At 44.5% G+C, this 27,458-nt stretch overlaps 1 protein-coding gene across 2 annotated transcripts in view; it reads left to right on the forward strand.

Annotated features, from left to right (window-relative positions):
* Positions 1 to 27,458, forward strand: part of CADM1 (cell adhesion molecule 1) — a 190,367-nt gene that overhangs the window by 107,460 nt on the left and 55,449 nt on the right. For both annotated transcript variants that reach the window (XM_006030335.3, XM_006030336.3), the window contains exons 2-5: positions 15,982 to 16,128; positions 17,334 to 17,486; positions 21,757 to 21,894; positions 23,748 to 23,903. In XM_006030335.3, coding sequence (XP_006030397.1) covers positions 15,982 to 16,128; positions 17,334 to 17,486; positions 21,757 to 21,894; positions 23,748 to 23,903 — 594 coding nt within the window. The remainder of the gene's footprint in view (positions 1 to 15,981; positions 16,129 to 17,333; positions 17,487 to 21,756; positions 21,895 to 23,747; positions 23,904 to 27,458) is intronic.

Below are 27,458 nucleotides of genomic sequence, written 5' to 3' on the forward strand. Positions count from 1 at the left end.
GGGAATTCAGCGCTGGCCATGTTAGGTTTAAGCTTTTGGCTAGACATCCGTTGGAAGAAGCGGAAAACGCAGGCAGAGATTGTTGTTTGGATGGAGATAGAAAGACTGGAAGAGGTAGATATACAACATAAGGAAGATGACCAGAGCTGGTTGGGCAGGGAATTGGGTACTTCAGACATCAGGTTTTGAACCTGAAGGAGAAGCCAGATCTTCCTATAGGACACACACACAAAATCTGTTGTTTTGGGTTTTTTTAATTAGGAATTTCTAATACTTTTTAACGCTAACTGCAAAACATTCTCATTTGGATGCATTTGCTGTAGGTTAACCGTGCTGAAATAAAATGTGTTGTTTTTGAGTTTCTCTACCTGAACTTCTGTTCAAAACAGACCCGTTTCCATGTCCTGCCTTAATGCTGATGAAAGCGTAGTTTTTGTAAGAGAAACAGCCCCTTTAACAATCGTACTGCAGGGGACGGGGGACGTGTGTGATTGGGCTTGGCACTCATCCATCGCAGGACTTCCCTTTCCTCTTGGCAGAAGATCCTCTGCTCGTTTGGAGCCGGCGAATGCCACTTGTCCTGCCATCGCAGCCCTCCAAGTAAGGAGTTTGGCCTTGGAGTAGTCCGGACCGTGATTCAGCCCAATTTTCTTCTCTTAGGGCTCTTCAACCTGCGCCACGTGTTGGTTTCCTGATCCTTTAGAGAGCTCCGGTCTCTGCCCAAATGGCCTCCTCTTGCATTACACGTTTGATTTTTGACTCCTCCAGCTTGGCTACGGTGTTAGCCCCAGAATTTTTTTTTTTTTGGTTTTTCTTCCTTATGAAAAACAGGTCGGTGTGTGGGTGAGTTGCAAGTTTTAGGGGGCAATCTTCGCCGGGCGATAGTGCCTCCCAGGGAAGGAGTTATTGTTCTCCTTCGGACTCCGTGGCCTTGGAGACGTTCCAGCTATTGATTATTTTGCTTGGGCTCGGCAAAGGAGAGAAGCGGCGAGGGCAGGAAAGCGCCTGAATAAGTCGTCTTCCCAGTAGCTGACTGACAGCTGATGAAGTGAGTAACCCGTCACAATGGATTGGTGGGTCTGAGTCACGGAAACCCAATTTTCAGGTAAGAAATTACCCTTTCATATAATAGTCCAAAACCACTTGGCTTCTTCATGAGAAATGTGAGTAATTTTCGCATTGCAATATTATTCAGCATGATTATTATCATCTGTTTACAGCTGTCTCTTGAACGAAACGTATTCCTTCCACCCCCTCAGAAGTCTCTCTGGAATAGCAGCGTGAGCGCCGAGCCTCTCTGCTCTCCTGTCTCCCACTCTCCCGTTTCTTTGGTAATGTCAATGGATGCTGACACTCGCTCCGAGTGCATATCTGATGTGTTCCAACACAGATCCTTACCGCGCGGCATGTCAGTTCTAAGCTTTAAATTTTGGAAGGCTTTCAGCCTCTCTCGTTGGCAGGGAAAACAAACGGGGAGATGCAAAGAGACTAATACCGCAGCCAAATTTCAGTCGCATGGACTGTCAGTGCTAATGAATGCCCTTGAAGCAGGTACTGTAAAGGCTTGACGCCAGAGTTTAGCTGCTCTTAGAGGCGGGCTCATTTAGCTGAATGCAGCAGACTTCTCTTCACCACCAAAGGCCCTGGATTGAGCAGCCCGTTATAGAGCTAATTTTGTCAGCGTCACGTTTTAGAAGCTGCCGAATGCTGACAGACTGAGAGCTTTGACTTCGCATGCCTCCTGCTGTTAGGACTGCTTTACCTTTATTACAGTACATAAATGAGACACGGGCTCTTTTGTTACCCCGTTGCATTAATGCTTTGAATTTGGGTGTCTTCCGTAGGCATTCTGAGCATGCAGCAAAACTTCATTACAGCGTGCCCGGGTTGTGAAGTCGGTGGTCCTCTCTTTCAGCCGTATAATCTATGAGTCTGTTGCTCCTTACCTGCAGCACTTGCTTCAGCTCGTGGCTAGAGGGTCGGTGTGCCTCCTCGTTTCTGCCCCGAGAGCTTTGCAGGTAACGAGGCACGTGCCAGCAGTTGCCCCTGTGCATGGGGTTACTGGCGCAGGACCCTTCCAAACGTGCTCGGAGCTAAAAGGCAAGTCTCCCTGTCCTGGTTCCTCTCCGATTGATGCATCTCATGACCACCGTGGGAGCAGCTGTGGTGCACGAAGAGCGGGCAGGGCAAAGGGTGGTAAAATACAGCTGCTGAATGGATGCAGATGTTAGTGTTGCCTTGCCCGGGGCTGGTAACTTGTAGAGCCAAAGTGAATCTCTGGTGAAGGTGCAAGAATTCACCTTCTGCTCCAGTCAGTCTTACCCATCTCTGAATTTCTTCACTGGCTTCTTGTGGCAGACTATTTTGAATTATCTTCAAGGCATTACATGACTTCATGCAAGCCTAGTGTCTGCTCCTCTGTTTCTGCATTGCCTGTAGGGCCAGCAGCCCTGATGTCCTACACACTTTTCTGCCATCTTCCTGCAGTGCCCTCTCTCCGTGTCCCTTCTTTAGGAAGAATCACTCTTAAGGGGAAAGAAGTAGAGTTCTTCTCTCTCTTTTGGATTTTCTAGTATATCCTGTCTTTTTTTTTCTTCTTAGCTTATTAATACTACAGACAATAACTGCCTTTATTCTGTGCCCAACATCCAGTCATCCTAAGACCACTTTCTCCCCTCCTGTTGAGGACAGAGCAAGAGGATCATGTGTTCAGCCTTCCCATTAAGTATCCAGGCTACCGTGTTTGCTTCCAGGCATGTGTGTGTGTGGACATATGGGAAAGAAACAAAGTGGTTTGGATATGTGCACAGCAGCAAATTGCACTCAAGTTTTGAATGCCCACAGATTTTGTAGTAACTGGGATCCTGATTTACTAATGGGGTTAGGATCCTAGATGCAGATGGACACCTCGTGGGGTTTACTTTCTAATGACCTATGTGTCTAACTCCTGTTGACGTTAATTGGGGGCGAGGCACCTGTTCGTATCTCCAAGCACCTTGGTAAATCTGGCCCAGAGGCTGCAAGACTTAGGAAGTGAGTATATGAGGGGAGTGCAAGGGAATCCCCTTTCTTAGCTTTTAATGTAAACCTCAGCCATGTGTTATGTTGGTCTTTTCAAAGAGCTGTGATTAAAGTGCTAAGCCAAGTAGGAGTTGGGTTCAGGAGCTTTCTGTGCAGAGGTTAGCCGCGGTGCGAGCTCCTAGTCTCGGTTACCCATTTCGGTGCACATTAAGTCTCGGTCCTTCTGCTGAGGCAGCCCAGAGAGATGCTCACATGCATTGGTCACCTGTTAACTAGGATCCAGAGAGAGCAGAAATGCATTTCATGTGGCCCCGGGGCATGTTAGGAGGGCTACTCCTTCTGAGCGCTGTTGGACGTGGCTTTGTTTAAACCAATATTTTGCAGGTGGAAGGGAGCAGTAGTTGTCCGTATTATAAGCGTGCTTGTGGCGTGCCCCGTGGTTCAGTCGGTGCTACGATCCTCGTCTGCCACAAAGGTGACCCGGGTTCAATTCCCAGATGCTTCTACAACTACAGCCACGGAGGCCTCAAACATCTGGACTCAGTCTGGCCTTTGGAGTGTCTCAATGGCCTAAAGGGGGGATGGACGGTCTGGGCAACCTCCGCTCCTCCGTACTCCTGCCTAGGTGTACGCAGCGAAGGTCTGGGTGACCCGCGATCCACAAGGATTGACGGCTGCCGCTGAAGGATGCTTGTCTAGGGAGACCGCATCTTTTGATAAGACTCCTTTTCCCATTGCCAGGCTGTTTGTAGAACTGGTAATAGAAGCAAATTCAAAATGATTTTGCCATGTGTGTCCCATACAGGTTCATGCCAGCATATATGTTTTCACGTGCTTAGGATGTAATATGTTTGCTTTTCCCCCACCCTCTTGTTTTAACCACATATTTGAAAATGCCTGCAAGGCAAAGCCAGACTTGATCCTGTTTATCACTGGTGGAGAACTATTCTGGCCGGAAAAGACTTAATAAATGATGGAAAGCCACGCAGCTTTGATATTTTTCTGCTGACAGCCTAATCTAAAACTGTCCTTTTATTCTTTCGGCCATGCACAGACGTCACAAAATTAACTCCATTGAAAGTGAATGCCTTTCATTGCCAACACAATTAGCACAAATTGTCCATTCTTCTCAAAAGTTCAAGTTTGACAATTGTGTGGCTTTTAAAAATGATCTCCAAAGATTTCCTGACCAGATGCGCTGAGCTTCAGTAACTTGCTCTGGAAAGTGTATTTTCTCTCCTTGAAAAAAACTTGCAGCATACTGAAATGGTGGCTTCCCTTCCCTTCCCTGCTGAATAATGTTGTATGTACACTGTACTACAAAATGTCTGTTCATTGATGAGAGTCTTGCGGTGGTGACAGGTCATCGTGTTTATTTTAAACAGGTGCTATTTTTGCAATGAATGGAAAGAGCAAGGAAGCGGCTGTTAAAGGAAGCAGCAAGAAAGCATAAAGCTTTTAGCAGAGCAGGTAGATTACTAGGTGTCTTAAAGACTGACTTAATGTTTGTTGGAGGCAAGAGTTTTTCTGGGTGAGATCTTTTATTGGGCCGCCTGCACGGTTGGGTTAGGTTTAGACAGCTTTTGAGTATCACACTGCACTTCCTCAGGTCTCTGGTGTTTGCTTTTAAAATTCATTGGGTCTCTAACTGCCGACCTGCCTGTTGATCTTTGAAGCTGATTAGTTTTGACACTAAAAGTACATTAATCCTCTGGACTGATCATTACATGTCATTTTTCCAAAGTAACAAACATTTATTTCTCCTCAATTGAGTCTATAGAGGAGAATTTCTGCTTCGAGGTTTATGAGATTAAGTAGAGCAGACATTATGAAAATTAATCGTTTTAAAAATCTTTTTTTAAGGCATTTGTCCCATTTTTACACTGTATCCAGAATCATCCCTCTTTACTGAGCCTTTGTGTAAACCTCCACCCGCACTGAGAGCAACCCGAGTACGGTGCAGCCGGACGAAAGATTTATTTTAAGAGAATTTCTCATTTAAATTTGGCTAGCATATTTAGGGCCCCCCCTACACAGCACTTGTCCTGCACATGCAACTTACTGGAGTTTACCTGATTTTTCAGCTTCAAAAGATAATAAAATAACAGCCGTCAGGCAGGAGGATAGGTGCAGAAATCCCGGGAGGGTCGTCACCTGAACTTCTTGTGTGTTGGTTACTCCCAGGACTTTTCATTACACGACTTATGTCCTCCTGCCATGCTCTGTCCTACAAGTATAAAATATGCCAGTTTTTACATGGTGCAGAGGGACTCAATAAATGAGGCCAGAGAGTTCCTTTAGGTAATAAAGGAAAGGTGGCCTAGCAATTTTCCCTTCACTTACACTGCAGATCTCTATTTCAGCTAGTGCTAACTCCCGTAAACATTATATATGCATGGCAATTCATCCTACTCTGAATTGTTCAGGTGCTGGATGTGGGTTTCGTTCATGTTTTTTCTGTCCAAAATAGGAAAGCGTTTGTGCTGTAAATTGAATACACCAGGTTTGGGTCAAGAACATTTTTTGTTGTTGTTGTTCAGACAGTGATGAAAAGTTTAATCCAGGAAAACCTATTTTGAAAATCTGCATACCAACAAATGCAACTGGTGCATAAACACAGATAAAAAAGGGCACACCACTGAAGTGTGAGGTAGGATTTTTTAAGTAGCAAAGAGAGCTTTAGTTGCAGTTTTTCCTTTATTTCCAGGGCTTTATTAGTTTGTCTGATTTTGTTTTGGGTTTTTTGTTTGTTTGTTTAACCCTGGAGCATATTTGTTTCCTTTGAATTTGTCTCAGAATATACTTTCTGTATCCCTTTTATGTTAGATTCACCAAATAAGTCTCTCTTCATCTTCCTTCATGCTTTCCAATCACTATAGTCACAGCCTCTTCTGCAGATCCCCCCCCAGCACAGAAAGGATGTGGACAAGGTGGAGAGAGTCCAGCGGACGGCAGTGAAAATGGTTGTGGGGCTGGGAGGCATGACTGGTGAGGAGAGACTGGGGGAACTGGGCTGATTTAGTCTGCAGAAGAGAAGACCCGCGGTGGGGGGATTGAATAGCAGCCTTCACCTCCCTGCAGGGGGGCTGCAAAGAGGATGGAGCTGGACTGGTCTCAGTGGGGGCAGATGACAGGACAAGGAGCAATGAATGGGCTCCAGTTGCAGCAGGGGAAGTTTAAGGTGGATATTAGGAAAAACTTTCTCATGAGGAGGGTGGTGAAGCACTGAAACAGACTCCCTAGAGAGGTGGTGGAGTCTCCATCCTTGGAGATTTTGAAGACCCGGCTAGACAAAGCCTTGGCTGGGACGATGTAGTTGGGGCTGGTCCTGCTTGGAGCAGGGGTTGGACTAGATGTGACCTCCTGAGGTTGCTTTCCAACCCTAATTTTTCATCTATTTCATACATTTTTTTTTTTTTTTAAGGGTCAAAACGGACCTCAGTAGATCATCGAGTCTGACCCCCCGCCCTGGGCAGGAAAGAGCACTGGGGTCCGATGATTTTCTATGATTGTAAGCAATAGTTTATATGCTTTCCCAATTTCTTAGTGACATACAGAGGTACCACGACCATGGTTTAGACCCTGAACCCAGAAAGATCCCTTAGAAGGATTGTGTGGTAAATGTCTTCTGCAACCAGTCACCAAGGTATCATCTGCCAAGGCTTGCGTTGTAATCCTTGTTTCCCCAGTTTGCTCCAACCCTTTTAATGCACTGTGGGCTAGAAGGGAGCAGGGCTTTACAGGCAGTCAAGTCAACTCTTCTGCACCACAGAACTGCTTGCATGCCTGCTCTTAGCACATGCACCCCAGGTACCTTTGCCTCCAATGAAAGAGGGACATCTTACCCAGCAGTAAATGGGAGCTAAACTTCAGTAAGAGTGTGTACATGAATGTCAGCTGAGTTGGGGCAAAGTCACAACCATTTTTCATGAGTGATAAGTTATTTGGATGCTCATGTCCTGAGAGACCTATGAGATATTTGAGATCTATTTGGATGCTCATGTCCTGAGAAACCTTTTAGAGACCATTGAGATCTTCATCAGTTCACGGGACTGTTTGGCAACGAAAGGGACTCGGAGACCCTGGTGATGTGTGGCCGTATGCGACATAAAAGAGAGAAACGGGCAAGATAAAATGAGAAGTTGATCGGAATAAGAGATTTTCACTAAAAATATATATTTAATCTTGGGTAAGAAGGGGGCAGAGTAATTAGGCTGCTATATAAGCAGCAGGGTTAGATTTTTTTGGGGTGGGGGGGGCGGGTGATAGCACCAGCTCTAAACCCCATAGTATGCCATAAAGGATAAACACTTGGACTTCTTTTATATGTAATGTACCAAAGAGATGACATTTGACACTGATTTAAATTAATTTTATTCATAGATTAAAATACTTGGAAATGAATCCATGCGGCCTTTCCAGATACTGCTTTGGAACGGGTAGGCTGTGTTCTGAACTAATGGGATTAGATACTGTGGCTTGAAGGGCATCGAATGATGTCCCTATGAAGTCTACAGAACTGTACAATTCAACATTTGATGTAGCAATTAAGGGTCTAAAACTGTCCAAAGAATTTTGCTTGGCTCAGAAATAACTTTTTATGTTCAAATTGAAATGTGTCCCTATAAAACCCGACCAAATGCATTTAAATATTTCACGTATCTGCCACGTAAAGGTTGTTTTTGGTTTTTTTTCTGAGAGTCACGGTGGGTCAGGATTATTGTACAGTCAAATCAGGCTCTACTATCTCATTTCTGGCCAGAATTTAAAAAAAAATAACAAAAAACGCACCCAAGAATCACGGTGCATTGATGGGAGAGTCTCAAGACATTGGCTTGCAATGAAGTGAAGCACCAAAATACAATTTTTTCAAGAAAATTTTGGAGAAAATGGAGGTAGCTGCAGCCCTGGAGATGCATCCCCACCTTTTAAAGAGGGCCCTCAGCCATTTACCAGCGTGGTTAAAAGCATAGACCCGTGCAAGAGAGGCGTTCCAAAGGAAAAGAACGCATCGTGAAGAAGCAGATGCGTTCACTAAAGCTCATTTTATTTTAAAGAAAATAAATAAACCAGAAAAGATGCATTTTAAGCCAGAGCTTTGTCCTTGACTAATTGAATTTGTCCCTAAACAATAGTTAACTTGAACTTTTTAGGTAATTGATACTTAATTGAAATTTTGAAGAGGTGAGCGATGAATGGAATTTCAGCATTCAAGCTGGATTATCTGCGTTTCTCGTCTCATTTACATTACTTCCTTGTGATTTTGATATTTTCCTTACTTTGTTTCTAATAACAAATGTCCCACGAGAATGAGACAATTGACCTTAATTGTTGTCAAGGAGATATTATTATGATCTATATGAAAATGTGCAGTTCGCTGATAAAATTCAAAGTAACCGGTTGTTCTAGGCTGCTATCTGAATGCATACTTAAACTATTGTGAAACTGCATCGTATTTACCGTATAGAACCTAATGACTCCAAAGGAGCCATTACAGTCTATTATGTGGTTTACATATTTAAAATGTTCATCGTAATAAGCTTTTGGAATTTAAAACTAATCAGACGTACCCGCGTAGTGCACATCTAAGCAGGAAGAGATTTTTAACTTGGTATTAGATATCTCGACAGGAACTCATATATTATCTGATACTGAAGCTTCGTGTGCATTCCATTTGTGAATAATTAAATTTAATTGAATAAAATGTATCCAACGTTAATATAAATCAGATTTTTTTGGTGGTTATTCCAAACTTGGTATGAGCGTCGTTGCTAATTATTAGACAATATCTAAAGATTTCTATTATCAAGCGCATTTTTCTTCCCCCTCTCCAACTTCCCCCTGTGATTCTGCTCAGGGAATATACCATTGATTTCTACCCTCCTTTTACCCCCTTTGTAATTTTTCTTTCTGTTGCAATACGTTGTTGGTGCTGTGAGCCCAATTAATCTATTGAAATTAAACACACTTTAAAATATTTATCTACCACCAGTAAATATTATTGCAAGTAATTTCCTGAAATGTTAGACAGGAAGCTGGAATAGGAGGCTGCTCTTTCACATAGTATGTTTTATTTTTTTTGTATCTCTAAGCTTTATAATCTGCTTGATTCACATTAATAATCTTTTTGGCCTATTATATAAGACTGAATATGCATAGAGATAACTGAAAGAGCTCACTTGTACTGTCTGGTGCTTTTAGTTTAACAAACGAGGATAGGGGTCAATGGGGTAAGAAGAGCTTTGCAAACAGCGGTCAGGCTTGGGAGGCTTTTGATTCAAAATAAACACTCAAATATTCATGAAGGTTGAGACACTAGCTGTTTCGGAAAATGAAGAGCTCACTGGGCCCCATCGTTTAACCCCAGGCCTAGAGAAGAAGAAACACCCCCTCGAGACCCATCTTCATGCCAGCTTGGACCCAGATGCTGGACTTCCAAGGAAATCAGTCGGCTGTTTTAATGGAGCGACATGCCATCATCAAAAGCTTCAGTGGCTTGAACTTCAAATAATTTATTTCTAAATTACTTTTACTGTAATTCTTATTAATTCAGATAGGTTTCTGACTTGATATAGAACTCGGCAAATGCAAGGAACAGTTTAATGAATTGAAAGATAGGACTGAGTCTTTTAAAGTAAATGTAAAAAAATATGCTGACAATAATTACTTAGATGGAAATCAAATCTTAATAGCTTTGTTAATGATTTGTAGTGAACGTTGTGTTGATGAAGAAATATGGAGAACGTATCCGGCTGAATTTTCTGCTGGACTCTTATTTAAATAGGTTTGATAGAAATTCTGATAACATTTAGTTTTCTGGCTGCTAGTCCCCCATGGTACCTCTTGCTGCTTCTGTATTGGCAGCAACCTGTGGTTGGGGGAACTTGAGCTATTATCAAATTCCTCGTTTTTTTTAATATGACGTGTCTAGTTGAATACATCCATAAAACACTTTTTTTTGGATTCACACAGAAAAACCTGTCAGAATATAGCTGTTATGCCAGCATGGAGTTGATCTTCAAGATGCCTGGCCTCTTGTGAAACCAGAGTGAGCGCATTCATATATTTTAGGGGCTGAAAGGGGCCTTACAAGATCATCGAGTCCAGCCTCCCCTGCACTGGGGCAGGAAAGAGCTTTGTTAGAAGTTGTGATTTATTATTCAGTAGCTGTAATTTATTAGTATTATAATGATCACAATCATCATTATTATTTATGTCGGAGTCATTATTTACAATACAGAGCGCACCAACAGACTGCATTTGCACAACCCTGGTCCTTCATCTATTGCTATGAAGGGAGGGGGATGTTTGCCCGACGCCCTGTTGCAGTAAGAGAAGTTGAGAGAGATCTGATTCCCTGAAGGCTGAGCACCAGGACATGCACAGAGCTGTATTGTTAGTATTTTCACAGAGTCTCTTGCCACGATTTCCCCTGTAGCCAGTATTTTCATAGATGCTCGGGTCGGAGGGGACCTCAACAGATCATCGAGTCCGACCCCTGCCTAGGCAGGAAAGAGTGCTGGGGGTAGATGTTAAGCCCCCTTCCCTGGGGTTTTTGGGTGCTCAAAGGGTTTCAGTTGGGGCCAGTGTCATAAATGCATCTGTCTTTTCCACGGAAAAGAAAAGTGGTTGAATTCGTGGGGAACTCTGTAGTTGGAGGACCCTTGAGGACACTGTTGGCACAGACCGGTCTTCTGCTTGCAGCCAGGGAGAGGGACGAGTGTGGTCTCCGTGTTCAGGTTCCTGCCATCTGGAGGAAAAACCAAAATGCCTCTTGCTTGCTCTTCACAACTCTCATCATCAGCCTTGGGGGGACACCTCCGTCATGGGGATTTTCCTTACATTGGTTGATGATTATAATTTTATCGGTGAGTTTGAGCAACATGCCCGTAGGCAACAATTGATCAGCCTGTTAAAATGTGCGTTTTCCTTGGGGGAGGTAGCACTAAATTGCAACGAGCAAAATATATGACTTTATTTTGAAATAAATAAAGAAATGGTATCCCTGCGTTGTTGTTAGCTCCCGTTAAATGTCGGCGCTCAAAAATACCGACTCTGTTGCAAGGTTTCATCAAAGCTTGTATATCGCCATCATGACTAATGTTCGACTTGGACTCTGTAGGCCTCGCTCCGTCTTTATGTATGTGCAGTCATTAGCTACCTCGATGCCTTCCCGATGCTGATGACTCCTCTGGCACCTCCCATGTCCACCTCCGGTTCAGTTCTGTTCATTTTATAGTCATTAACCAGATGCCCACATGCCTTGCCTTTTTCCATCATTAAATTTAATTCAACACATCTCACCAATCAAAGGTGCAGAATTTCTCCCAGTCTGTGTGTTTGCTTTTATCAACAAGTGAAAACCATTTCCAGTTGGGCCTTTTGTCCATAATGGTTTTGTAGTTTGAAAGCAGACAGGATCGAAGTAGTGACCCAAAGGGGCTTCAATTAGTATTTCTCTTTTGGGTGCTAATCCTCTCAAGTTCTGTTTTGTGTCTTTTTTTATTATTATTTTACCTGTTAGCTGCTGCCCTCACTTCATTCAGGATTCCTTCATCTTATTTTGTGACCTGGCAGAATCCACATCAATTATGAGGCAAATCAGAATTAGGATGCAAGGCTTAGGTTTTTGGTTTTTTGTGGGTTTTTTTCCTCCCAATTATGTTTCCCTGCGTTCTTTAAAACCTGAACCCAGATATCATGGCATGAGTCTCTCACATTGCCTTCAGTTCATTAAAGAGAGAGGTTTTGTGCAGCTGACTTGTAAATGATTGCCAGACTCAGAGAGTAATTGCATAGAATATTTTTCTTCCATCTCTGGACTTCCACAGCATCACCTACTGATTAAACGTAGTAAGTAAAAAGCATCTCACAAAAATAAGTGCATCTCTGATAATCAGAGGACGGATTGCTCAATCTATTTTTTTTTTTTTTTAAAGCAAATTGCTTTGGTTGGGAAAATGTACCAAGTCAGAATTTTGCAGCATTTTGTCGTGGTCCCTGATGCTAATAGGTTAAACACTAATTTTACTTCCTCTGATCTGAGCGTTTTCCTGCCTCTTTTAATGCACGGGGAGTAGCCTTTTGCTTATTCACAAAACACTCTTTTTGTTTAAACTTCATTAAGCCACTCTGGTATCCTAGGTCTGTCGCAGCATAATCTGGTTTCTGCTTTGCCCTTTTAGTGCATGCTTTAACTCTGGTTTCTTCAGACCAGATGGAGAGCTTTGTTTATTAACAGGCTAACGGGGGGTGCGAGTTCAGCGACTTGGTAAACGTCCACCATGGAAATAAAGCTGTTCTCTTGAGGCTAAGTGTGCTGAGTATTACAGAAAGAGCAGAGTAGTAAACAAGGTGTTTGATATTCAGTACAGTTTCTCCCTAGTCTTGATGTGCGTAATTGGGTCCTGGGTAAATTGCAGGGGGGAAAAAAATGTACCCAATGTACAAGAGCTCATTTGGATAAAACTCTACTCTCCAGAACAAAGCGGTGGATGCTCAGGCAGTGATGGCTGTTGCCTACCAGCAAAATGAGACCCTCACCCAACGCTGATGAAGTTTAAAATAAGTACCCCGATGTCAAGCAGCTTGTTGCTGTGCCTGGCTGGGTTTTTGGTAAGCCTGCTTGCAGGAGAGAAGCCCGTCCCCGGCACAGAGGTACATCCAGAAGGGATACAGGCAATTCCTCATGCACTAAGACACTGGCATCCCAATGAAACCACGGCCTGTTGAGGAGTAAATCATTTTGCACCTAAAACCCCCACGCTGCACGGGTGGGATTTCGTGGAGGGAAGGGTCGCTTTGGGGGTCCGTGATGTTTGCTGCAGAGTCATACATCTGCGTTGGTCCAGTATTTCCATGGCACAAGAAATCTGGTGGCACCGGTGGCGTGCATGGCATTCACTGGGGCTTGGGAGTAACCGGTCCGTCTCGGAGTCCGGCACTGAGAACAGTGCAGGAGTCCTCCTCGCTGGATGAAGACTTGGGGCTGTAGAGCCTCCACTCCTAGACCTTCATAGGTGTCGTCGACGTTAGGGCTGGAAGGGACCTCAAAGATCATCAAATCCAGCCCCCTGTCCACGGGGCAGGAAGTCAGCTGGGGTCACAGGACCCCAGCAAGATAAGAATCCAAGTGTTTCTTGAATAAATCCAGAGTAGAAAGGGTGAAGGATGAAAGGGAGAGAGGAGCAGTGGGGAATAAACCCCGGTCAGACCCCGTTCACTCTCCCTTTCAGCCCCTATGTGACACACGATACTGGGCAAGCTGGACATATGATCTGATCCAGGAAATGGTCATTCTTATGTTCAAACCACAACTTGCACCTCGTTGAAAGGGATTTCTTCTTTCCAAGAGGTCCAGCTCCTTAGGGCATCCTGTAGCCAGCGCCCCTCCTTCAGCTCAGGGCGATTTCCCTGAGACCCGAGCGGGAGACTCTTTTCTCGTCCCATGAATATTTCTGAGACTTCAAACAGCTTTCCCATTCTTCATCATCTTCTTCAGCATGGGGCCTTTCAAATGTTTTAATGAAAAATTAAAACCAGACTCTCACCACCCCACAATTTGCTACAGATTCTGGCTGAGGGCATCGGCAGACATGGCAATTGAATTGATATCAAAGGATACTGATAGAAGCCGTTAAGTTAGAACCGTAGCAATACAGGTGCAGCAGAACCACTGCAACTTTAACCCTTCTTTATTCGGCATCAAAGGCAGGATGATTCAGCTAAGCTGTATCAGCACAGGGTCCCGTGGATATAACAGCTGGATCATAACAGCTGGTGCAGGCTCCCTCCAAATCAGTGCCCTAATTACCAAGCTGTTCTGGAGGTGTGAGGTGGGTTGCTAATTTTGACCACGAATTCTGCCCTGTCCCTAGCAAATCTTTCTCCATAAGTTTTATCGAAACTGCTGTTCCCACGATGAACTTTGGCCGTAGCAAATTGACAGGTTCAAATGAGAAAATGTTTTACTGACAGCTTCCTGACTAGTTCTACTTACTAATTGTTTGTTGCTGGGAAAATAGCAAGCATGCCAATGACTTCCCCCCTGTTTTTAAGGTGCTGTAACCATACGATGGCTAGCGATGGGCAGCTCTTCGACTCGTGAATACGAGCGTTTCAGTTGCCGGGGGAAATTTTTAGCTTTCCATCTAGAACTGGACGTACCGCCATCGCTCTACTAGTCTCTTGCTTACCAACAGCGAGGCGAGCGTAAGCATCTGCTTCCACATGAATATAGAGATCTTTTGTGAGGCTCACAAACGATGGGATAAGTATAGTTTGGGCATAAATGGAGTTGCCTAAAGGGATTAATTTCATAGTAATTAGATTACAATTTAGAATATATGTAGAACACCACCCATGCAGATTGAAACAATAGAAGTTGTGCTGCAGAGATTGATTGGGCTTTAAAATGAATTAACGTGTTAACAGATTGTAGTTATTTAACATTTATACATATAAGCTGGGTTTTGTTTAGAAGATCCTGAATGTCCTGCAGTTCCCTTTGCATTTACTTTTTTAGTTATTCATAGGTTTAGAAGACAAAAGTTTGGCAAGGGTTTTGCTTTTTTCCAGCGAAGATTTCTGAATACATGTTTCTGCCCCATATCTGAGCATGCTTAGGCTATGCTTTTACTAGGTGCCTTAGTTGCCCGTGCACTTCTCCAGTTTGGAAATGATCTGGTCTCCACTGTGCACAGAACTGGGGCACGAACTATATTTCTAATAATATACACCTCTGCCCATCATCGTCCCTCCCCGCCAGCCCCAAGATGCATCTTGTTGTGTGTAAATACCGTCTTGCTGGGTAGATGCTTCAGGAAACCTGTTTGTCTGGCTGCTTTTGCTCTTTTTCTGGGGAGGAAAGAAAGGGATGGATGGGATACGAGAGCCTTTCCAAGGAAATGCTTCTTGGTCCTTATCGTCATGAATTTTTGTTGATTATAGTAAAAAGCGTCCCTCCATTTCTCTCCTTAAGCTCATCTTTAACATCCTGTAATATTCAGTACTCAGTTCTCTTTATCAAGCACGCCCAACCTTGAATGAGCTGAAGGTTGGGCTCCAGGTTTCCACGCCGCTTGGTGGGGAAACCCCAGGTTTCCTGCATATTTGGAGGCTGTTTACAGGGTCAGCTCTTTGCCTTGTTATGCTAAAATCAAGATCTTTAGATCTGTACCTCTACTTAGTTTATGGCCCTTAGGTTTGGTATCAAACTCCTCCGGTCCCACCCAGATGACCATTTCCTGGATGAGGGTCACTGGACTAGTCTGGAGCATCGATGCTTTGCCGCACTCTCCTTGGAGTTGCAATTCAGTTGCATGAAGTCATGCTTTGGTCGCATGCATAGCAGCCGTGCCTACTTGTGGGAGGGATCTGGCCCCTTTTTGAGCCAAGCAATTGCTACGTTTCCATTCTGCGCAGCGCCAACCACTCCCAGGTACTCCAGGTTGATGTAGCGGTGTTCAGGCCAGTCAAAAGGGGCATCCTCATTTTTTTTTGTCCCTAGGGTATCCATCCCTATTTCCAATGTTGCATATATGGAGAGCGACTGAACTATGTATTGGCTAAGTAAGTCTCGTTGCATGCGCCGTGGACCGTGCCTGCCTTGCGTTGTCAACCGAAACTCCTAACAGGCTTTCAGACTTCACCCATCTTCTCCCTCCACACCCCGCTGTGCCTGTGGGATGAAGCTTATGCCTGTGGAAGGCAAGTGCAGCAGCCGTGATACACGGGGTTGGGGAAGGCATAGCCATGGATGTGCTGCTGCAGGCTGACTGTGGCCATGGATGCTAAGCCAGCAGCCTCCTGCAGTCACCACGAGATGGGGGACGATGTGCATCGGTACGGCAGCCCCTGGCATTCGTTCCTCTGTTCCTGCTCCGTTGGAAGGACTCCAGCAAAAGCTGCTGACACAACTTCGAACCTCAGCGCTAGTTAACATTTGCTTTCTTTTTTCAGGTGGGGGACAGAACCTGGTTACAGAGGATGTGACGGTAGTGGAGGGAGATGTGGCCACCATCAGCTGTCGAGTCAAAAACAGCGATGACTCAGTGATTCAGCTGCTGAATCCCAACAGACAGACCATTTACTTCCGAGACTTCAGGCGTAAGTCCCATCCCCGTGCTATTCAGTAACAACTTTCCCCCGCTTTCCTTGCACTCTGTATAAAGAGATGGCTAAGGGTTTTTTTTTCCCCCCTCTAAATTTAATGTTAGACGCTTAAAGTTTAGTCGATTCTGTAGAGGGTAGATGAAACAGGCAATCATAATCTTTCTCCTTAATGGAAACCTTGATGGTCCCTTTTAAAAGTCAGACTGTCTTACTTTGCAATAGGAATTGATTGTAGTAATTCAGGGTGAATTGCAATTGAACACCAAATATTTAGCTGACACAAACCAATTGAATAGGGTAAAGCAGGGAGAGTGCAATGTTCTCAGAAGTAATATGTTTGGTTTGAAGGCTAGAATTTTCAAGACAATAAGTTTCTTTAAAGCCAAAACAAAAACCCTTGTCTTTGTGGTCCTTGGTGAATGATGCTGTCTGTTTTCTGCTGCGACAAAACCCCAGCGAAGGCTAATAGTTGGAAAGAAAGCATTTAAATTGCCCGAACCTAATGGGTGTTGTTGGGCCTGGATAGGATGGGCAAGCACCCAGCTGCATTAAATAAGCACAACCCAAAGAAAGGGCCATTCCTCAAATACCATAGATAGATTCCCACCCCCCCAAATTGTAGTAACATGTATTGGACCCTCATCAGGACCCAATGGTGCTATATATTTCACAAGGACTTACTATAAGAGAATAATTCTCTCCAAAGCACTAGAAGAGCTTTTGGTTTGTAGTGGCTGCAGTATTTGCTGCCATAAGAATTTGGGCAGTTAGTACGTACACAAGAAACCCAAATCTTGCATTGGCCTTTCCCTCCTTGTTTGCTCTTTCAGTTCCTGGTCCAGCCTCCAAGCTTGCAGTCTGCTTACAGTCATGAAATGGCTGCCTGAATTTTTATGACAGCCCATTTGCCAGAACACCCCTAATTTTTCCAACAAATGAATGATGTCCTAATCGCTGGTGTTTTGCAAGGTGCATTAGTCTGTATTGATTATTTATATTGATCTGCGAACACGAATAATGTTTAAACCCAGATTGAAATGCAAAAGGCAGCAGGAAAGCTGCGGTCAGAGCGCTTGGGAAATTTTGCTTAGATTCCTTTACACCTTTTTTGGGCTTCCGGCTCGGCCGTGTTTCTGTGGGTGGGGGGTGTACTATCTTACGGATTCATCACCAGCGCTAACGATCTGTTTGCTCCACAGCGTTGAAGGACAGCAGGTTTCAGTTAGTGAATTTCTCCAACAGTGAACTCCGAGTGTCATTGACAAATGTCTCCGTTTCTGATGAAGGAAGATACTTCTGCCAGCTCTACACTGATCCTCCGCAGGAAATTTATACTACTATTACAGTGCTTGGTAAGAAATTAAGAGATGCTCACTACTAAATTCTGTCTTCATTTAATGGGGAGTGTCTCCGGGTGGAGGGGAGGGGGAAAGGGAATGTATATGCACTTCCCCAAACTATTTGGTAGCTGTTCTAGCCAGCAAAAGTTGCCGAAACTACATCAGGTGGGTAAGGCTTTGCTGAAAGTCTGTAACCGTGCCGTGGTTTTGGTAAGAAAATGATTTTTTTTCTCTCATGTGCTCTTTCGCTAACGATGATTGGATCTGCTCGGTCCTGGACAAGGTATGGAAAGTGGCAAGCAAAGATCAAAAAGCCTTCTCACAAGCCGTTCACCACCTGGGATATCATAGCCTTTAATTGCTACTTAGGAATGCCTCCATTCATCTCCAGCATTTATCTGGTGATTATGTTCAGCGTGATTCTCTCTGAGCAGTATCCGGTGTGTGGAGGACCGGCGGGGTTTCACTGCATTTTGTTCCGGGCACGTTTTTGCTTAATAGAGTGAGTCCCGCTCTTGTCTGTCACAGTCTCTTAAATGCTGTCAGCTCCTCCGTTTGTGCAATGCGGGATAATCCTCACCCTGCCTTACCGGGGCTCTGTGAGGATGAACCACATCCCCCAGCCGGCTCTCTTGTAGGAACTTCTGAATTCACAACTGGTCTTTTGGAGCAAGTGTGAGTGCGGAGACCAGCCAGCAGCTTTGGGGAATGGCATGCGCTGGAAGAGTGGAGACAGCCGTGCCTGCTAGTAATCCTACACGCTGCCCTCCCGGCACCTTCCTCAACCCGTGTCTTTCCTCCTTAGGGCTGTAGAGCGTGTGCGCGCTGTCCGATTGCAGCAGTAGCAGCGGAGGGTTGCAATGATGGTCCTGGATGGGTCCCATTCAGTGAGGATGGAAAGGGAAGAAGTATATTTGTGTAAAATTAGGGAATATATAAAATGTAAGGCCCCATAAAGTTGGATTCTTTTTTACTTACGTAAAGTTCTAGTAAAATCCAGCAAGATGATGATTATTTATTCCTCAATTTGAAAGCTCATAGCTCAGCTTCCCTGCATGCAGGCTTGCTGTGGTTTGAGGTCCTGCCTAGGACACCACCACCACCATCAATCCCAGTATCTCCATCTCCATCTCCTTTGGCACCATGCAGTCGACTCCCTCCCCTTGTATGTACTTCTGCCAGTCTGCTCCTTCTGTGAGTGAGTGCCGGTGGTTATTCTCCCTGGGATGAACCAAAATGGTTTTTTTTAATTCTTCTTTTGCCAGTTAACATCCAGGGCACCAGTAGGGTACACATGATAGCTTTGATTCTCAAAAAAGTTGGTGCTCTAGTTTCACAGCAGCCTGCAGCAATAGTGAAAGCTGTGGATTTTTTTTCTGTAGCTATTTAATGTGTTAATTTAATTTTCTTTCATTCGGAGTTACTTCAGAATTCCTCATAGTAAGATCCAGCAGCCTGTGCATCCCTGTACCCAGAAATCAAGTTATCTCCACTGATCATATGTTCAACTTTTTTGTCTAAGATTAAAATATAATGAAGAATAATAGCATCTTTGTTGCTGTCTATGATGTTCTTTAAGAAAAGTGTTGTGTATATCCACATCTGTTAAACCTCTTGATATGTTGAAGATGTTCCTGCCTTTGCATGTTTATTAGTTGCTAAATGTATTCTGCACAATCTTAACCATAACTACGAGGTGAAGTGGTGGCTTTTGGTTAATTTTACCTACTCTGAGCTTATAGCCACCATTTTATCTTTTTTTCTTACATGTATACAAATTTAGCACCCTCCGTCTGACACCTTCCATGTATTTTTGTGTTGGCATCCCCATTTCCAGTGTTGAATGTTACTGTTTTCTATCGAGAAGCAACATTTTCACCAAGGCAATCATACTGAGTTCTCTCTTTTCAGTCTATTTTTCATGGTTTCTGAGATTGCGGTACATATGCAGGTACAGGATTTATATAGCTACTGCCCAAAATAGCTAATACTGTTACAGCCATGCCTAAAGATTAGTGTTGGCTTTTAAGATCCTTTTAATAAGGGAACCTGAATCGTAGTGGAAGATCTTAAACTCAGATCTCACTCACTGATTAGTTGTAAGACTTTTTTTCCTTGTGTTTTAATGAGATTCACTTCTTCCTTAGTGGTTTTAAGCTGTGGAAACAATGTTTATAATTAGCCCTAATATGGGTCTCAAATTTATCAACAGCTTTCAGGTTTTAGTTCAGTTTTCTGGTATTCAGCTGAGAATGTAACTTCCTCTCGTATTTATGTGCGTTCAGATGTATATAATTATTTAGCTTTAATTTAATTTCATTCATTGCTAGAGATTTATTTGAAATAATACCTGTTTAATTGCTCCCTGTGTAAATACTGTTTGTGTTCAATAATACATTAGAGTGCTAGGGTAGTGATTCCCCTTATAAATAAGATGCTTTTCAAGGTTCAAGGCAAACCATGTTTTTCTGTCTCCTATTCCAGAGCCCTGTTTAAAAAAAATAAAAATCATAGCGCCGTGTGTTTACCTTGGTGTGCAAGTTCACGGCAGATTGGTGCAAATCCTTATTTTACCAGGCGAGACAAAGGCAGAAGTGTGTGTATTTGCTGAAGTGAGGGAGATGAGATGACTGTCACATGGAGGAATGGGAATGAGAGTCACAGATCTCTTTTTCTCATCATTAATAAACTTCCCCGAAGAAGGTAGTTAGTGTCTGTATATCCTTGGTTCTTCTTTCTAGGACCTCAGTTCCCATTACCGCTGCCACTGTTGGAGACAGGGTCCTGGGCCAGTTGGTCTGACTCGGTGTGACACTTAGGTTCACCAAGGAGATCCCGTTTGGTACCTTAGGAGAGGCTTTAATGCTGTGCTCTCCTTATGTGCTTTGGCTGGCAGTCACCTTGGAGCGCAGACCAACTTTCTCCTATGGCTGCAATCAGGAAGCAATAGGGTGCTGCCTCTTGCTTTCCCTCCGTAGTTGTTTTTCTCTTCTTGGGTACTTTCATATCTTCAGTGCTACTATATGTAAATTTATTCACGCTTCATTGGAACACGTACAGATTTCAAATCTATAGTCTGTTCTTAGAGGAAAGCCACGAATGACTAATTAGTCTGCTTGATCATCTGGATGGTATTTATACATATTTGTTCTTCATCAGCTGAGAAATGTATTAGTCATATCTGAACCATACAATTCCTTAATCATAATGATCAGAACAAAAATGTTATCTTTGGAAATCTCCTTGACTTACAACTCTGTTCCTTCTAGACTTTTGCATGTTGCCCAGTAAGGCCTGCATCTCCCTTCCTACCAACTCTTTCATGTAAAGAGATGATTGTCCCTATTTCAGCATCTTTAAGCTTGTTTCTGTCACGTCCGTTGGTTATATGCTACAGCGGTTGTTATCTCCCTTAGGTTCTAGCCGATTTCTAAATATTATTGGATTATTTCTCATTGATGATTACAGCCCTCTAGCTTTGAAGTTCATGAGAGGGTTGATCTATAGAGCATACTTACCTGGAGAGAGAGGAAAATTACCTTCCTGCAATTATTGCAATCTCATGCAAAAAAAGTAGCTGTCTCCAGATGCAAAGCTAGCTCTACTTCTTTCCTGAGAGCTGGGATTCGGTTTGTCTTGTGGTTTATTTTGATGGGAAAGGCACTGGCAGGTAAAGGCTATGGCATCCATTCTGGCCCATACTCAGGGGGGTGGCTAAGAGCACTGAATGTACTTCTTTGCTGGCCAGCCTCAACCTTGTGAGCTTGAGGATTGAAGCTAAAGAGCACAAGGGAAGAAATTACAACCGTTCAGAGAGTTAAGACTATAGGTAAGTAATGCACTTTTAAATGTCAGCCTTCTTCTTTCTCCTCATCACAGGCTGTCAAGAACCATGTACAAATGCTTTATTCTTTTTAACTCTGCATGCTGCTTTTTTTATGTGATATCCAAACTGGGCAGTCTAAAAGAGCAGTCACCGTGTATGGGATGGTGCATGGTCGGGGGAGCGTGTAGAAGAAACACGAGTCAGGCGATGGTCAATGAAATGCAAAGTGAAGTTGCAACTCTGGAAATATTTATTGTCAATATTAAGAAGCCATATTTTAAGGGAGTTGATAAATTAAGAGAACTGTTGATTTTTCACATCCAGCTTTCTCCTCCCCCCCAAAATCCAGCTGTTTTCCATCATTGAGCAGATTTTTAATAGGCTCTCAGAAATGCATCAGTTAATGCTCAAAATGTATTGACCTTGTTGTTCTGATTTGTATGCTTTTCATTTTAGTCCCGCCACGCAATTTGATAATTGATATCCAGAAAGAAATTGCCGTCGAAGGAGAAGAGATTGAATTGAACTGCACTGCCATGGCCAGCAGACCAGCCACCACGATCAGATGGTTCAAAGGGAACAAGGAGCTAAGGGGTAGATTTTTCCTCTAAATTAGCTCAGTTTTACCGATAATACCCAGCAATTGATTCAGACCTGCTAGATGCACCATTGTGTTTCTGTTCTTTCCCACCCCTGGTTAAAAAGTAGAGCAAGCTGTTTCAAACCCCAGGTCAGGAGCAGAATATGCTGATGGATTTAAATGACAATTGCATTTTAGCCGGGAAGGGTTGAATATCATTATGTCCATTACCCGCCTGCCAGAACCTGAGTTCAGTGTTCTGGATTTGCTCTTCAGCTGCTTGTGACCTTGCTGACTTCTAAAGCTGGGAAGGGAATTTGTTATGGTTGCTGCTGCTGCTAATGTAGCTTTCTGCCCTGTTTTAGGCATCACTGAGAGCATCAGCTCTCTGCCTTGTAAAGCTTTTCAGTTCACCTTTGCACAGCATTGTGTATGTGCTGAATATTCATATGAAATGAGTTTCTCCCACGCTATAAAGTCTAGTGCGTGTAGTATTTGTACAAGGAAGTCACTGACATTGATTGCACATGACACGCTGTTTGTTTAAGTCGGCATACACGTGGATGCGAGGCTGGTTGGCATCACCTCTGCCCCATGTGAGACACCCGGGCCTCCTTAACCGAAGTCAGACACGTAGCGTCAAATGTAACCCCCCTGCGACGACAAGACAAAGTCCTCCATTCGAGGACGTACAACATCATCCTTTTCCTCCTACGGGCGTCTTAGTACAATGGCCCATGCTGAACGTATGCTGATAATAGCAGAATGCAAAGCTGCCACCACTTGTAGTAGCGTCCCACAGAGCCAGCTGCTTTCCAGCACCTGTTGTCATCTAAGCGAGGCATGGATCTTCAAATGGCCTTGCTTGGCTCTTCCCTTTCTAGAGGGCACAAGTACAGCGGTGATCAACCCTTTGTGCTTGACCGGTCCAGCATCTTTATCGAGCTTGCTTGCATCAGCAATTGAATTCCAGCATCCCTGTATCTCTGAAGACTGCCAAACAAGTAGTAGCCTCTTGAAATACCACATCACCCTGCTGTTCCTTTGGCCGCGTGGGTTTTTTAACAGAAATAGGGACTGCCATAGCTTTGTGTGTTTTTTATGTCGCGCAGTTTGCACCTAGCAAAAAAACGAGGAACTTTTGCAGTTAGAAACCCCTTTCTGTAGTCATAATGAGTTGTAGTTTCTGCAGCTCCCATCAGCCCTCTCCCCTGTTTAATTGCATGTTCTACGGGAGTGTTTGAAAAAGGGGGTTGTTGCTGTCTTACCATTTTAGCTGCATGACCTGAACGCTAAAAATGCCACCAGCGCCTCTTAGCCAGTGGCAGTGCTGTACAGGCAGCAGATACTTGCTGAGTTTGTGTACTCTCTGGTTCTTCCTGAGATTCCCTCCTTCCCGCCCTGTGTTTTATGAAGGAGCCCTGCAGCGTACCGCATGCCGGCCGGCTGCCCCAGTGTTTCCTGCAGGGTCTCTCAGTGCCACCACTGAAATGGTTTCATTTCCATCTTTCCTTACTTTGTTCTAGTTGGTCACTTTGTTGATGAAAAGTTGTGAGGGTTAAGGAGATGTGTGGCCCCAGTGATTTAGGAGCTCAGGAGTTTTAGGGAATTCTTAGTCCGTGTAGCAGTGCATTGTATATCTTGGCTTTCCATGGCCTGGTGGGAGGAGGATGGTTTTCCATGTGCACTTTTCCTTCTTGGGACTGTTCAGATGCCATAGAAAGGAAAAATGGAAGCCAGAGGTCTGTGTATCATGTGCTGCGTGGTGATATGAATGCACAGATAATGTGAAGGTAACATGGATATGCTCTCCCATGATTATTCTGCTCTTTCTCCCTCTCTCTCTCTGGCTCTCATCCTTTGACAGGCAAGTCTGAAGTGGAGCAGTGGTCTGATATGTATACAGTGACCAGTCAACTTCTGTTGAGAGTGGGACGGGAGGATGACGGCATCCCTGTCATCTGTCTGGTGGATCACCCTGCTGTCAAGGATTTGCAGATCCAGCGCTACCTAGAAGTCATGTGTGAGTCCCAGTGATTTTTATTCTTCCATTGTGTAAAGATCCTCACTTAAAAAGACGTTAGAAACCATTAATTATGTAATTAGGTTTTATTACAGTGTACATAGCACTTATATCTTGTTGCCAAAATGTAGAAATCAAAGTATTGGGTATTGTTGAATGGATGAAACAATGGCTTTCCCTTGCCAGTTTGCTATAATTCCACAGACCTGGTTTTATTCTTGGAGAAGAACTTGCTTTACCCAGATTTAGCAGCGTGAAAGGTTGCTAGCTAGGCCTTACAATTATGTCACAGCAGATGAATTTGGAGTCTTACCTTTTTTTACCAGCGTATTTATTTCTTAAAACTTACACTGCGGTGCCACAATTTAAGATAACTGACTGCAATTCTTCATTGGTAAACAAATCGAGAGACACCTGCTCTGATGCAAGAGAGACTGTCGCGGTGCGTACAATGTGGTTTAAAAATCCAGTGGAATGCAGAAGGTAAGTTAAGATTAGTCTGCCTTTGCCGGCTGATATTCCTGAAGTTTTAATGCTGCTGACTGCTATCAAGATAACAGCTAGGTAGAGCGTTTCGCTTGGCTCTTTATGAACTGCTCTGCCGTTCATCACAGTTGATGTATACAGATAGGGAAAGGTACGCCTCTGAAAATACCTATGGGGCAACGCACGGCAGAGATAGCTGGTATTTTATTGGCGTAATGGAATACGGGCCCGTCCGCGTCGCTGCAGCGCCTCCACCATTGGATCGGCTGCGTGAGACGGGGGCAGCGGGGCCCCGACGCAAGAGAACGGCGAAGCGAGGAGGCTGCCGAGACGCCTCCCAAGTTTTCCTTTTGTAGTTCATCTCAAACCTGCTATTGCAGACCCGGAGTAGGGGGATTGTGTTAATTTATTTCATCTACTTCATTATGTGGCTTCATTACGAGCATTCTGCTTACAATTCTCCTATCGCCAAAACTAGCGTGAAGTAATGTCTCTATAATGGGGAAAACAGAAATGATCAGATACTACCTAAATTGGCAGATACTAGATTTCTTGTGACTGTGCTAATGTGTAATTCATTTATGCAAACTTAATGTCCATTAACATTTCTTGTAGAGCTCCATTAGCTTTAATAATACATTAGCACCTTTGTGAGGCTTGATCAAATACTTAACCAAAAAAAAAAAATCCCATTTCTCAAATTATACAGAGAAATTGAAATCTTGCAGGGTTTTTTACTTGTTTAGAAAGGGGTCAGGTTAGCTTAAGGCTTCCCGTTGGAAATTTCACTGCAGTGCTGACCTTTTGGTATGATAGAAATGGGTCACTTTTTTTAAAAGAGCGCCTGAAGTATGGGGTGCAGGCTCCTTCTCTGCTTGTCTATTGAAAGAGAAAATAAATCCTTTCTGAATCCTTTCAGTTGCAGCTTTTAAAGGTCTCCATGCACAATGGTAACAAAGCACATGTAAACTATGGTTATCTGAAGGTCTCGGGGGACATCCAAAACCTTCAGATAAAGCACTATAGGCTTTATCTGCTGCAAAGGGTATTTTTTCACTTATCGCTAATTTTAGGCCTCTCTTTGGGTATCTCCAGGGGAAGGAGAGGTGTTAGTTGGAGCTTAACACTCAATTGTTGGAATGGACTTAATGCAGAGCTTTCTGGAAGGGGAAGGGGGCTAAATGTGAAGAGGTCTCGTGCACCAGCATGTTTGACTTGACATTTTGTCCTGAACTCAACTTGGAGCTTGCGAGAGGCACCAGCCGAACAGCCCTGCAGACCTGTTCCCTGGTTTTTTTATCGGCAGAACACAAATAGCTCAAGGAGCCGCACATCACCTCGTGTGCAGCCCCCTTCTCCCCGTGCTGTACTTCTCCCCCTGGGCGGAGGAGTCACCTGGGCCCCGTGGTGCATCCTTCCCAGCCAGGCGATTGACCATGACCCCGCTCCTGGTGGATGGAGAGGGGGCCATCGCATGGAAACCATTGCTAGTCGGTGCCAGTCTGTCGTAGCTTTGGACTGGTGTCCAAGCAGTGAGGGGTCTGCAGGCTGTTGCCTGTCCCTGGACTCGCTGTGCAATTTCTTTCTAACGACCTATTCTTGAAAACACCAGGGGCAGAGAATTGGTTGCAAGCCTAGGACCAAAACACTCCCCAGGAGCAGCGCTGCACCCAGACTCCTGGCCACCCCGGGCAAACTTTTAGTATCAGGCTTCCCTTTGCCAGAGAGGATGATTTTTTTGTTGCGAAAGTCTGTGGTATCGATGCTTTTAAATAATTCGTCCTCAACTAATAACATTGCCAGTCCCGTATAAACTTTTTTTTGCAATTAATTTCCCCCCCCCCATTTTCGGGCCCCTTTCTGTCCGGGCCCCAGGCGGCCAGCCGGTTTGCCCGTACATGTATTCGGGTCTGCCCAGGAGAGGTTCCCCAAGGACCTCAGGCGGGGGTTTAAGTGGGAATGCTGTGATATAGGCCTTTGGCAGAAAATGGGGCCAGCATGAATTGGTTAGAGCAGAATCAGAACCACGAGCCACGGTTGGGGGACCCCGGTGCAGCTGCTGGTGCTGGTTTCCCTTGGTCTGGGAGTATTACTGACCACACGAAGAGGTACAGGGGGGATGGGCACCAAAGGGAATCTGCTGGGCACCATGCTGCCCTTCAGAGCGGGCTCCTACAGGCTGCTTTTCCAGCAAGGCACAGATCACACCATCACGCTGCTTGGGAGTGTTGTCTGGGTGCCATGGGGAAGACCCAGGTTCTCTCTGTGTGTTTTCAAAGCATCTATCTGCACGCAGGACACTGCTTCTTAGCAGTCCTTGAAGTGTTTGTTTGCCTCCGTGTATATCAGTTTCCCCATCTCAAACATGGGTGCAATGGTGCTCCCCTTCCTTGCCAAACCCCTGTGGAGCCCTCGGATGGGGAGTCAATATAAGATCTCATAGGCCTTATTCCGCAGGCGTCTCATTGCTGGAACGTGAGAAGCCATCTGGAAGAGGCTGCAGCATGCGGTGCGGTGCTCTGTCTGCCCCTTGGAGTGGGTCTGGGTAGGACGGGAGAGGAAGGCAGGCAGATGTGGCAAACAGGAACGGCAAAGGAGGCGGGGGGAATCCACTTGTCATCATTGACTGACGCCTGGATCAGAGCTTCCATTGACACAGACCTTGCCCTTTAGAGAAATTATAATCCAAAAATCAGGCCTAATTGTCACTTTCTCAATAGCTTTTTAGAGAAGGAATTTGCAATCAGAGCGAAGCAGCCCTTTAAATTGCTGTTCCGTGCACTTTAGCTGACCACTTTGTTACCTCCAGATTTACAGAGCACCGGATCTCCAAACAAGTGGCAATTAACATTCCTTGATCGCGCCGTGCCGAAGCAGTGTTCCTCGGCTTGTGTCGCTGTGGCCACAGGCAGGTGCAACTCGAGAGTGGCCCTGACAGAAAAACAGCAATGTCTTCTGAGGCCATTTCCAGCCTACGAGGGGGTGGAGGGTACCTGCCACCCCTCGAGCATCAGTGCCTGCCAATACCTGCACGGGTCCAGGGTATCTTGGTGCACTTGGTATGGCAGA

Source organism: Alligator sinensis, unplaced genomic scaffold (assembly GCF_000455745.1).
Source record: "Alligator sinensis unplaced genomic scaffold, ASM45574v1 scaffold1626_1, whole genome shotgun sequence".
NCBI lineage: Eukaryota > Metazoa > Chordata > Crocodylia > Alligatoridae > Alligator > Alligator sinensis.